Source organism: Tachypleus tridentatus, chromosome 8 (assembly GCF_004210375.1).
Source record: "Tachypleus tridentatus isolate NWPU-2018 chromosome 8, ASM421037v1, whole genome shotgun sequence".
In the NCBI taxonomy this organism is placed as follows: Eukaryota; Metazoa; Arthropoda; class Merostomata; order Xiphosura; family Limulidae; genus Tachypleus; species Tachypleus tridentatus.
Genome location: NC_134832.1, coordinates 156,828,697 through 156,841,790, shown reverse-complemented (window position 1 = coordinate 156,841,790; position 13,094 = coordinate 156,828,697). Strand labels below are relative to the sequence as shown.

At 38.6% G+C, this 13,094-nt stretch overlaps 1 protein-coding gene across 1 annotated transcript in view; it reads left to right on the top strand.

The window, feature by feature from the left end:
- Positions 1 to 1,393: 1,393 nt before the first annotated feature.
- LOC143224056 (syntaxin-binding protein 5-like) overlaps positions 1,394 to 13,094 on the top strand; it is a 33,431-nt gene continuing 21,730 nt past the window's right edge. Inside the window, exons 1-2 of the mRNA XM_076452519.1 lie at positions 1,394 to 1,625; positions 1,806 to 1,962. Of these exons, the coding sequence (XP_076308634.1) occupies positions 1,816 to 1,962 (147 nt within the window). The 5' untranslated portion in view covers positions 1,394 to 1,625; positions 1,806 to 1,815. The remainder of the gene's footprint in view (positions 1,626 to 1,805; positions 1,963 to 13,094) is intronic.

Genomic DNA, 13,094 nt, shown 5'->3' with positions numbered 1-13,094 from the left:
AGGTGACGAGAAAATACCGAAGATTCTAGTAACTTGGTGTCAAAAATATTATAACATCTGAATCACGCACACGACAAACGAAAACCTTTAAAATGATTAATTTGTAACACTTATGTTTGAAAAAACAACGAAATAATCATTATATATATTAAATCATAAAAAAATTAAATAACAATAGTAACTGCACTAAACAACTGTGTCCAACACCAGCTAATCTTTTCATTCCAAAGAGGCGTATTCTGTGGTTACTTCAAAGCGAAGAATTAATCCACTTTTTAGAAAATGAGGTTTTATTGGTGACTGAATTAATAATAAAAGAAACTTTATTACAAATGTACAATATTTCGACAAGTTTATGTTTCTTTGATTGGAATTAAGCACAAATTTACACAAGGGGTGTCTGTGATCTGCCCACCACAGGTATCGAAATCCGGTTTCTAGCGGAGTGAGTCCGCAGACATACTGCTGTGCCACTAGAGGGCAAGTTTATGTCATTAGCTTTTTAAACTGTTGTACATTTGTAATAACGCTTCTTTCATTATCCATTCAAGCCATCTCCAACGTGGGTGCATTTGAAGTTATGGCCAATCCCACTATTCGTTTGTGAAAGAGTCGCCCAAGAGTTGGCGATGGGTGGCGACGACTAGCTGACTTCCTTCTAGTTTTACTCTGCTAAAGAATGGACGGTCAGCGTAGATAGTCTTTGTGTAGCTTTGCGCGAAATTAAAAACAAACAAGTCATCTCCAAGCTATATTAGTTGTCTAATCATGTTTATAAATAACGTACCCTTGACTCTTGATATTAGGCGAAATTTCTCGATTATAACATTATCATTTTTTAGTATCTTTATTCTAACTTTAATATTGAAAACGGGTTTAGAACAATTAATACGCAATGACAGCCTTAATGCAAATAGTGTAAGTGAACTAAGGTAGGTATTCTCATCCATCCAATGAAGTTGTATAACCTCATCCTGGATGTGAAATGTGCTATTGGCTTTTGTGGTAGACAAGTTTGTAAATCTATAAAGTAAGGGATACCTTCAGTTGATGAAGATTCTAATATAATATTAAATGAAACAGATATGGTTACAGGTTTCGAAAAAGATAAAGATTGTTAGATTAAGAGCAAACATTTGTATATCATCAAAATTATACTCTATGTATTAAAAACAAATGAGTGTCAAATATTTCTTAAAAGCTTAAGGCGTTTAATATTTATAAATTCGTTATCTCAGCTGCAGTAATTACTTGTAAATTTCTTCGTCCTTGCAAAACTATCGTTTATTTTACACAGATATTTAATTAATTATCATTTCGATTAGATCGCTCAGAAACAATAGACTACTATTCTGTGCAAGAGAAATTTCATTCGAATAGTATTTCTAGAAATAGGGGCGTGTGTGACTTCCGGAACTTCTGACTCTGCGTAATTTGTACGCACTGTAAGGCTGAAGAAAATGAAAACAAACTGACTTGTACGGGTGTGTTGTATATGTTATTCCCGCTGTATGATTGTGCCATTTGGTCTGCTCAGCATATTGTTATTGAGAGGATATAAAAGCATTATAGATATACTGATTTAACCGTGTATTGCACTGGTGTTTTTACTATCAGTTTAACTGGTAAGTTGTAGGACAGGCACATTAACTTTAGAGTTTGAAGTTAGAACAAATCGTGAAACTAAAAATAAAAAAAAACAACAACAACTAATCTGTATTCACTGGTATTCTGTCTTTTACTTTAGTTTTAGTGGTTAAAAAAAATTAATGAAGTTACTAACATTAACATGTTATGAGATATAGTTAATAGAACATGCAACGCACGGAAATGAAGCGAACGGGTGGCTTTTTCAAGGATATGTTAGAAGGTCTCAAGTCATCTGTAGGCCTAAGTCAGTCAGTGAAACATGAAAGTGAAATTGAAGAAACGTTACAACGAGAACATTTTCAAGCTTTGAAAGTAAGTTGACTGATGTGTGATATTTATCAAACAAAACAGAATTAATTTATTGAAGTTACAATGTTTTATAAAGTATTTAACATAATGACAAACACAATACTAAAATTATCTTAATTTAAAAATTAAACCCATAAACATGCTTGCAGTTAAGCATTCAGGTTCAGAATATCTTTTACAAAATTTATATAAAGCTTCTTTTATTTACCTAAGTTTGGAACCCTTACTGTAAGTAAAATGATAATTTTCATGTGGTAATTCAACAGTTCAAGTTACTTATGTGAGACTAAGCATTTTGAAAATTTGTGATTGACACATTCAGTAAACAGTGATATAAATATATGGAAATGTTTTGTGTTGGGGATTAGATTAAGATATTTGCTTATATTTTGTAACTACTTTAGCTAATTAATTAAACATAGTTGTCTTCATTTCTACCTAAAAAAAATTAGAATACATAGTTTCATGAGTTCTGTATCCTCATTGGTAAACCCAGTAATATGTCACAAAATTGAGCCATCTCAGGAAATTTGGGTTAGTTCTAAATAAATATACTTAATTAACATTGCAAAACATTTTTTATTGTAATAATTATTATTAATTCCAAAAAGTCATAACGTTTAGCAAACTAGATAATATAATAAATACTGTTATTACAATTAACAATAAATAAAAAATGTAGTTTACCTTACATAAGGAACATAGAAAATATGTATTTTCTCTTATTCTTTCTTTATTTTCTCTGTAATTTCTTATTTTTATAGTAGAGACAATTGTATCTATTTCTGAACTGTTGTTAATTAATTTTCAAGTGATTGAGTTGTATAATTATATAGCTTTCTCATTTGTATCTCAAGACTGCTGGTATGAGTATGAAAACTTTTATTAAAATAAAGTAATTTTCTGCTTTATTTTAATAAAAGTTTTAATACCCATACCAGCAGTCTAAAGATACATTTTTACTTCAAGTGGGTTTCTTGTCATCATGAACTTTGTCATTTGGTTCATCTTCAGGCAGATTGATTCAGTGTAGTAGTGACTTTACCTGTTTCTAAGCTCTTAATATTTTAATGTAAAAGTGCCAATAAGTTTTATCCAGTGTTAAAAGAGAGAACAAATTGGATATACAAGTTTTAATTTTCATTTTGGTAGTTTAGTAGGCGGTTAAAGAGATAATAACTTTATTTTTTTAAAAGGTGTGAAAGATTTTTCCCTGAATTGTAGGCTATGTAAGTTTGCTGTTATAGTGAAAATTTAAATTCGATACAGTATATAACCTTTAAACACATTCATTTATTCTTGCTCAATGCTGCTATCTAAACACAAAAGTATTTGCACATGCTACAAGCCTTACACTCCCACTTATCCCCCCTCAGTGTGGATTCCTGTACGTGGTGAGGGACCTCCCAGGAAGGTTCTGTTCTATCTGATTACCTTCTCTGGGATCTAAACATCCACCCACGTGTTTGCCGTGCGTGGTGACCCGTGAAGGGGAGGAGAGGATCCTGGTGGTTGAGGGGTCCAACCCTAACACACCACTTTGGCCTCCCAATTCCTGTAGATGGGCTGCCTTGGGTGGCCCCCTTGGGTCAATCGGCTGGTCCACTTGGGCTAGAGTCCACCAAGTACCAGTGTTGGAAGTTCTCAATGGGTGTTGTGGACATTGTGCCTGATGCTGGTGTTTGGGTATAGTGCTCACGAAACCCCATGCTGCTGCATTGTCCTTGCGTGACTTTGTAGTAAGTCCCCTTGTAGGGTTCCATGGTGGGTGGGGTCAGCGGGTACCAAATTTTTTCTTTTCATATGGATCCTCTAAAAGTTTAAATAAAATTGTAAAAAACAGTCAATGGGTAGCGACCACGTCTTGAATACTCAGAACAGCAATCTTCAACATCAGTAACACACGCACCACTCATTTTCTTATATTACATTCTCTTTTGAAAACCTTTAGGGCAAATGTCCCCTTTTTTATTCAAAAGGGACTAGAGGGACTTGCTGGCTCTCCAAAATCAGTAAAGAAACTTCGATCTGGTGACATATTGGTTGAAACATCCACATCCCAACACAGTGAACTCCTCTTCAATTCAAAGGCAATTGGGGATATACCTATTGAGGTTACACCCCATGCTACCTTGAATTCTTCACGAGGAGTTATTGTTGAAAGGGATTTGAAGAACGTTCCCGAGTCAGAGATTCTCGCTTGTTTCTCCACTCAAGGAGTTTCTGCAGTGAGGAGCATCTCCACTCGCAAAGATGGAGTTACACTGCCAACAAATACCCTCGTTTTAACATTTACTTCACCACGTGCACCTACCACCATCAAGACAGGTTATCACATTTGCAGGGTTCAACCATACATACCAAACCCTCTTCGATGTTTCCAATGTCAGAGATTCGGCCACTCAAAGACATCTTGTCATGGTTCCCTTACATGTGCTCGTTCTGGAGGCAAGGACCACGATGCCTATGACTGTGACATGAACCCACATTGCGTAAACTGCAATGGTTCTCACCCCTCTTACTTTCATTCTTGGCCAAAATGGTTGAGGAAAAGAGGTGCAGCGTTTGAAAACGACACATAACATTAGTTATCCTGAGGCTCGAAATTGCTGTCCACATCTCCATCTCGACATGCTGCTGCACTTCATTCCACAACTACAGTGGGAGTGCAGACAGATCTCTCTGTGCCTCCAAGAGAGTCGTTTTCAAAACAAATGAAGAGCCTTTTGACCTCCGTGGTTAAAAAGGTTGATAAATCGACTTCCACACCCATCTCTGTTCCTCCCATACCTTCCAACAAACCTCAAGATCCACGTCCTTCAGTTTCAGATACAAGCATTTCTTCTGATACATCTTTTTCTCCCACCACAAGAGGCAAAACAATTATTCATTCGCGTCCTCAGTCACTGGATTCCCCTTCCAATAACAAAAACCTACCCACCCGACCCAGAGCAGGATCCATGGAGGTTGATAGACCTCCTCCGACTAAAGACAGTAAAGACAAAAGACATGGTCGTAAACCGAAGGGTTCTCCAGCCACTTCACCTACCCATTCTTAAAAATGGCCACCTTGATACAATAGAACTGTCGAGGTTTACGTTCTAATCTGGATGATGTCAAAACACTGATTGCTTCCTCCCATCCTGTTTGTCTTTCTTTACAAGAAACATTTCTCAAAACTGCTGATACTGTCTCCATTCGGCAGTTTTCTCTGTACAGAAGTGACAGGTTGTGTGATGGTCGAGTACATGGAGGGGTGGCACTGTTGGTTGATCAACACGTGCCCACCCTGTCTTTGTCACTCAACACACCCTTAGAGGCTGTTGCCATCCGTGTTTCCTTGGGTCATACCATCACTGTTTGTTCTCTGTACCTGTCCCCTGGAGAGACATATGATCAATCAGATCTTGATGCTCGTTGAACAATTGCCATCTCCATTTCTAATCCTAGGGATTTTAATGGACATCATCCCCTCTGGGAAGTGCTATTATTGATGGGAGGGGCCGATCTGTAGAGCGGATGCTCTCTGATCACAATCTTTCTCTTTTCAATACTGGTTCTTCCACTTACTTTCATGCACCTAGTCAGTCCTTTACCGCTATTGATCTCTCAGTTTGCTCCCCTTCATTATTCTCCCATTTTTCATGGAGGGTTGACAGTAATCCACTAGGCAGTGATCATTTTCCGATCCTTTTGAGAGAGACTGGCGTGGTCGATGCCACCTACCAGCGTGCCCGGTGGAAGCTGGATCAGGCAGACTGGTCCACTTTCACTGCTCTCCCGAACTTGATCCTGCCATCGTAAATGAGCCATCAATAGACGACTGTGTAGCAGCAGTAACTGACTGTATTACACATGCAGCTGCTCAGTGTATTCCTAAAACCTCGACACATTTTTCACGATATCCTCGTCCATGGTGGAATCCTGCTTGCCACTTAGCACGGAAGGCTCAAAAGCGGTCCTGGGATACTTTCCGTAGATATCCCACACTTTCAAACCGGGTTGCTTTCCAACGGGCCCATGCACATGCTAGGTGGGTAAGACGTCAAAGCCAGAAGGAATCTTTGATTAAGTTCACAACCAGCATATCCTCTACCACCAGTTCCAAGATCATATGGGACAGGATTCGAAAGGTTAATGGACACTACAATTCTATCCCCCTCTCGATCTTAATTTCTGATGGTCAGGAGGTGACTGATGTTCGGAACATTGCTAACACTCTAGGTGAAAGCTTTTGCCGGGTATCTAGCACTTCTGCTTGTTTCTCCACCTTCCTGGCCATCAAGACTCGGGCAGAGCGATCACCTCTTTCCTTTTGAACTGACTGTTTCTTTGACAATTAATTGTCCCTTTACCCTGGTGGAACTAAAAATGGCCCTTCATCGGTCTGCCAGTACGTCTGTTGGACCTGATGATATTCATTATGACATGCTGCACCATCTATCTCCTGCTTCTCTTGATATTCTTCTAATTGTTTTTAACCGGATCTGGCAGGAGAATGTTTTTCCTGATGTCTTGTGCAAGGCTATTATCTTACCTTTCTCTAAACCTGGGAAAGATCCCCAGATTCCTGTACACTACCATCCAATTGCTTTGACGAGCTGTTTCTGTAAGACCTTAGAGAGGATGGTTAATGCACGTCTTGTTTGATTCCTCGAATCAAACAACCTCCTCTCGCCCACCCAGTGTGGGTTCCGTCGACAGCATTGCACCACGAACTACCTAATTTGACTTGAAACATCAATCAGAAAAGCCTTTCTCAAATGCCAACATCTTGTTTCAATATTCTTTGACATAGAGAAGGCTTATGACACAACATGGAGGTATGGCATTTTGCGAGACCTCCATACATATGGTTACGTGGCCATCTACCCATGTTTATTAAAAAATTTTAATGGACAGGAGATTCCAAGTTCGTGTGGGTTCGACACTTTCCTGTTCTTTTGTACAGGAACTTGGAGTCCTTCAAGGCTGTGTATTGAGTGTTACACTCTTCAGTATAAAGATAAATGCCATCACTGAACAACTCCCTCTCACTGTTGCGAATGGGCTGTATGTCGACGACTTTCACATATCATGTCAGTCGTCAAACATGAGATATATTGAGCGGCAACTACAAACCGCCCTCAATTGTGTAATGGAAGTGGACTCTGGAGAACGGCTTTAATTCTCTCTCTCAAAACTGTATGCATGCACTTTTGCCGTCGATGGGGTATTCACCCTGATCCTGAACTTCATATTGGTGAAGTTTTGCTGCCAGTGGTCTCGGAGACCAAGTTCTTGGGGCTTATCTTTGATCATAAACTGACCTTTATACCACACTTAAAGCAGCTTCGGTCAAATGCACAAGAGCACTGAACATCCTCCGTGTTCTCTCTTCTACCAGTTGGGGGCAGATCGTTGTTCAATGTTAAAGATATATCGTGCTCTTATTAGATCGAAACTTCGATTATGGTTCAATGGTTTATGGCTCTGCCAGACCTCGACCTTAAAGATGCTGGACCCCATTCATCACCAAGGACTTGACTCTGCACTGGGGCTTTCCGTACCTCTCCAGTTCATAGTATATACATTGAATCTCATGAACCTTCTCTACACCTTCACCGTTTGCAACTATCTTTACAATATACTTGAAACTTCATTCCTTACCAAAGCATCCCACCTGGAAATGTGTTTTCCTTCCTCGGTGGGCAGTACTTTTTCAGAACAGACGATCTGTCATTGCTCCGTTTGGCCTTCGCACCCGGGCGCAATTGGATGAATTGGGTCTGTCTTTGGATAACATTGCAGATTCCACAGGTTGGCCCATCCCACCATGGCTTATTACAGCCCCCAAATGTGACCTTTCTTTCAGTCACCTAAAAAGGCAGATACTCTAGATTGGAAGTAACGTCTTTTATTCAATGAATACCTTTCAAACAATCATTCAGTTCCCATTTATACAGATGGTTCCAAATCAGGTAATTCAGTGGGCTCTGCTATGGTTTGCTATGGGTCAGTAGTTGCATGCAGAATCCCTTCTACAGCTTCTGTGTTTACTGCTGAACTGTATGCCATATCTCTTGCCCTGGATCATATTGCAGCTGAGCAGTACTCCAACTGCACTATTTATACTGATTCGCTTAGTTCTATACTTGCCTTGGAATCGCTACACGTTAGCTCACATCCTATTCTCCCAGATATTCGAAACCGACCGGCCCATTTCTCATTAGCAGCTACTTCAATCCAGTTTTTCTGGATACCAGGCCATGTGGGTATTCAGGGAGGCTAGCTTGCAGACATGGCAGCAAATATGTCTGCTTCAGCACCATCACTCCTATGCCTATTCCGTACATGGACTATGGTGTTGTCTTCAAGGCTCGGTTCCGTGCCAGCTGGCAGTTCACTTGGAGTGAGCAACGTGACAACAAACTTTTTCAAATCAAACCCAAAATTGGACTTTGGCCATCTAGCTTCCGTAAAGTTTGGAAGGAGGAAGTTGTTCTCACTAGGCTATGCATTGGTCACAGTTTTTTAACTCATCATTTTCTTTTATCTGGAACTGATGCACCAATGTGTAGTTTGTGTAACACTCAAATCACTATCAGCCACGTTTTACTTTCTTGCCATCGTTACAATTCTCAACGACGGCAATATTTTAAACATATTTTTTCCCAGGGTCAGTCTGTAACATTGGACAGAGTTATTGGTGATGGTGACTCTGTCCACCTTGATAATGTTTTTAATTCTTTAATGGCCATTAATCTTTTTAATCTCATTTAAGTGTTGCATATTTATTCATTACACCTTTTTAATTGTGGTTCCTTTTTTACAGTTTTAATCTCTCTCCTTCAATTTGACGGACAATGGCCAGAACATTAAATAACCGACACCAGGACTGGAAAGGCCAACTTCAGGTGATTAAGGCTACTGTTTGAACTATCCGTTTGAACTACTTGTTAGTCGTCCTGGCGAGTTGTTATTATACTTTTGCTGCATATCATTTCACACTTTTACTACTTAACTTTTTAGTACTGGCCATATTGACTCATAACCCGGAACCAGGACTGGAAAGACCAACTTCAGGTGACTGGCGGTGGTTTTTATACTTACCTGTTAGTCTTCCTGGTGGGTTATGATCATTACCATTCTGCTACAGGTAATTCTTTACAACTTTGTTGACTGGATGTCAACATTGGTTTTTTACGCCATTTTCTGTTTTAATTGCCGTTTTGCTTTTATCTTCAATTACTTTTACAAATTTTACTCCATTTACTTGACTTTTATCTTTTTACTGGACATTTGGCTACTCATTATTACGATTTTGCGGAGTGTCTTTTAAAACTTTTATTCTTTACATTTTGATAATAGCTGCTATGACACATAACCCAGAACCAGGACTGGAAAGGCCAACTTCAGGTGATTGACGGTAGCTCTTGAACTTACCTGTTAGTCTTCCTGGCGGGTTATGATCATTACCTTTTTGCTAGAGTGAATACCTTACAACTTCTTGTACTCTGCCTTCTATCTTAACATTGTAGACTAGGTGTCAACATTGGTTTTATACTTTTTTGTTTTACCTTCATTCCCATTTATGTCTATTACTACATTTTTTTTTTTTTTTTTACATTTTTACCGAATGTCTGGCGCAGATAGCCTCGCTGCTTTGTGCCATAAAACACTAAATCAATCAATCAACCCACTTATCCACAATTATTGTGGTTCCATTGCATGGAAATCATCATGAGATAACCCTCCAGAAATAGGAATACAATACAACCTTTGGATGCATGTAGCTCCCTCTGGCTAAGTAAACCACTCTGAGGATATTCCAAGCTGTTGATTGGTTATTCAAATGTCATATATTGAAGCAAGTGTATATGAGGGACTGTTTCCAAGAAGGGAAAGAGGTGGACAGGGCTACTATTTGTCCATATCATAGTATGGACAGGGCTACTATTTGATTCAGTGCATAAGCCATATCATAGTAAAATGAAAAGATACAAAGTTCTTATTTTATATTCTAGCTTGTCAATATTAGTAATTTGAGATGCTAATTCATATGAAACTATAGACTTGGTATTTTGACATCACAAACATCCAATTGTAAGCAGTGCTGCATTCAATATACCAAGTGACTTGCTAGAATCTATATTTAGATGTGTTCTTTTAATATTTACTTGTGGTCTTAGATTGCCATGTTCCTGGCACACTGAATTTGTTTACGTATTGATTATCTCATTTGAACAATATTCACCCCGTGGCTTAGTTCTTCAATCCACAGGTCTTTGGTATGTGTATTCCTAGCTGAAGATACCTTATGTATCCCTTCTCGACCCTTTGGAACACCGCTTTCTTTTAGTTTCCCATTCCATACCACTATCTCTGAGAATGTATGTATTCAGTCAAGATTGGAAGGGTCTAAATCTCTATTGGGCTCCTCTCCAGAGTTCTATTCCTAATTCAAAATAACTCATATTTAGTCTTTATGGTGACTCCATATTGTCTGGTGCAACCGTGGTTCCTACTGCTCCAACTTTTACTTCTGTAACATTCCCTACTCTTACTTTAGTCATGGTCTCTACTCTGTCAACCTCAATTGGACGTCATTCATCAAGACATTACCATCCTCTTTAATCACATGTAGATTTTGTCAAGTTCCTTGCCTCAGCTTTATGTCTAACTCCATATGTTGCACTTATCCTTTCTCCATTCATAAGACCTTCTTCCATGTCCATTTACTTTCCACCTTCAATGTGGTTTCTATTCTTTTCATTCTTCTGTAACTAATTTTTTTCCACTTTTCTCATCTGGTTGTTTGAGAAAGGATTGTCCACTTTGACCATGTCGTTTGAACACCTGTTTTTCAAGTTTCCCTCTTTTACACACTTTTCTTGTCTTTCATCCTTCTTGTTTCTTTATTTGCCTGATTGGGATCTCGGTCTTGTCTTTTCACATTATTCCTTTCAATCTTTGTTCATGTATTCCATATAACATCTCCCTCAAGAACTATTTCATTTTCTCTCATTAGTGTGAACACCTTTAATTGTATATTTATGCCATTAATGTTATCAGAACCCTCTACTTTTTCTCTTATGTCATTCTGTATCATGACTTCTTCCTCTCCAAGACTGCCCATGAAAGTGGTTTGAACTTCAGACCCATTTCCTTGCTTTCCATCTCCCAACTGTGTTCTCATTCTGATCTTGGTTAGCTTCTTTGTCTGGTTCATTCCTTATGGTGCTAATTGGCATGTACTGCCTCCTTTTCGAGTTCAATTTTCTGAATTTTTATTTTCTGAAATCCTTCTGTTTCCAGTGATATATTCCTTGTCATCTTAACTGTCAACTCATTCAACTGGCTTATCCAGACTTATTCATAGAAGGCCATCATCTCCATATTTCTTCTTCTCATCAAATTTGCCATATAACCATGTCTCTGGCTGCTTGCTTTCACTGTCTTTCAGAGGAGATCGTTTAGACCAGAATGTGGACTGCTACCAATATCTTTATCACTCATAACCTGCACAGACTGGCTGTATCTTCTGTGAATGAACATCATCTCTCTCTTATAGCACTTCTGCATATGTCCACTTGCCTTTGGCTGGAGTAAGTCTTTTCACATCATTTCATTAATGTTTTTTTTTTAACACTGCTTATGTAATATCACTCTGTGGTTGTCTGGTGGAATGTTTTGTTTTAAACCTGCACTGTTTACAGATATTGCTATAATGTTTACTGGAGAGGTGTAGTATTCTGCAAGATCACTAGTGGCATGCTCAGTGGTGTATATGTTTGTTTCTCTGTAGCCGTATGTTTCACTCACTAGTAGACCATTGCTCATGGATTTTCTTGAGTAAAGCAGAAGGGGATTTGTGATCCCTTAATTGCATAAACTGGTGACAGTATACTTTTCAGAATAGAGAATAGTGGTCATCCACTGCACTTCTCCAGTATAATGTTCTTCTAGACTTCCTGAGACATTTATTCTCCCTACCTCTTTTCTCCAAGTGGAACTAGGGAGTTCTTACCACTTCCTAATTACTGGGGTGTTGGAATATAGGGGCTTTCTCCTGAGTACATTGTAGACTTGCCATACATATATACAATTATCCTCTCAGTGAGAAGAAACAAAGCTGGTTTCCTCATTCTTCATCCTATTTCCCCTGGATGTTTGTTCTCATGTGAACAATTGTTGGTCAGAATAGGTCCAGCCTGTATGGGGTTTTGCTTGTGATACCAGACATGTATACATCTTCCCATATGGTTGAGCAGATGTTTCATATCTTCCTCCTAATTCTAAATGCAGGATGTGTCTTCCCTGTGTCTATGGTTGGATGAGTTAAGATTTTTACTATTAATATAGATATTGTTTTATTCTTACAGTTGAGATGAGGCAATGCCATAACTCCATAATGTAGAGTTTTGTTTGATGTGTTTCTTGTTCCTATGGTGGTTGTTTTTTTTGTTTTGGCTGTAGGCTTAATTCCTTTTCATAATCCCGGTTGCTTGATGTATGTATGCTCATGGTTGGGGTTCATGTGTATATGTAACACAACATACACACGATAGCCATAATGTTTATGCTACTCTTTCACTTTTGTCTTGTGTAACCCTCAACCTCCTGATGCTGGAGACGGGTTGCAAAACCTCATCTGTCTGATTAGACATAACTGCGTATATACAGTTGTTTTTTTTATTACAGATGGTACTTCTCAGAATGAATTTTACTTTTTCCCATCCTCTTTCTTATGCAGTATCAAGTTCACTTCTTTCTTCTAAGGTGGAGAGCATGCCTGTTCCAGAAGTAGTGTGGTGCTTCATGTGTGCTTTGGTTTTATTTCAGAGCATAACCACTCGTTCAGGGCCATTACATTCTGCTTTATTTCAGTGTTAAGCATTTACACTAGCTCTTTCACCTTTGTAGTATGGGATTCTAGCTTAGTGTGAATGGAAATATTGGAAGTTAACATTTTATTTACACTGAAAATGTATTTCTCATAGGTACTTACCTCTTTCACACACTTCCTGCCATTTATTTATTCTGCTGCTGCTGTTCATATAAATTCTACCAGTTCTCAAAAGTGAGGAGTGCATATGAAACACAAGAGGGAGTTAGTTGTACCAATATATGTAGCTCAGTACTATTGGTGGAGA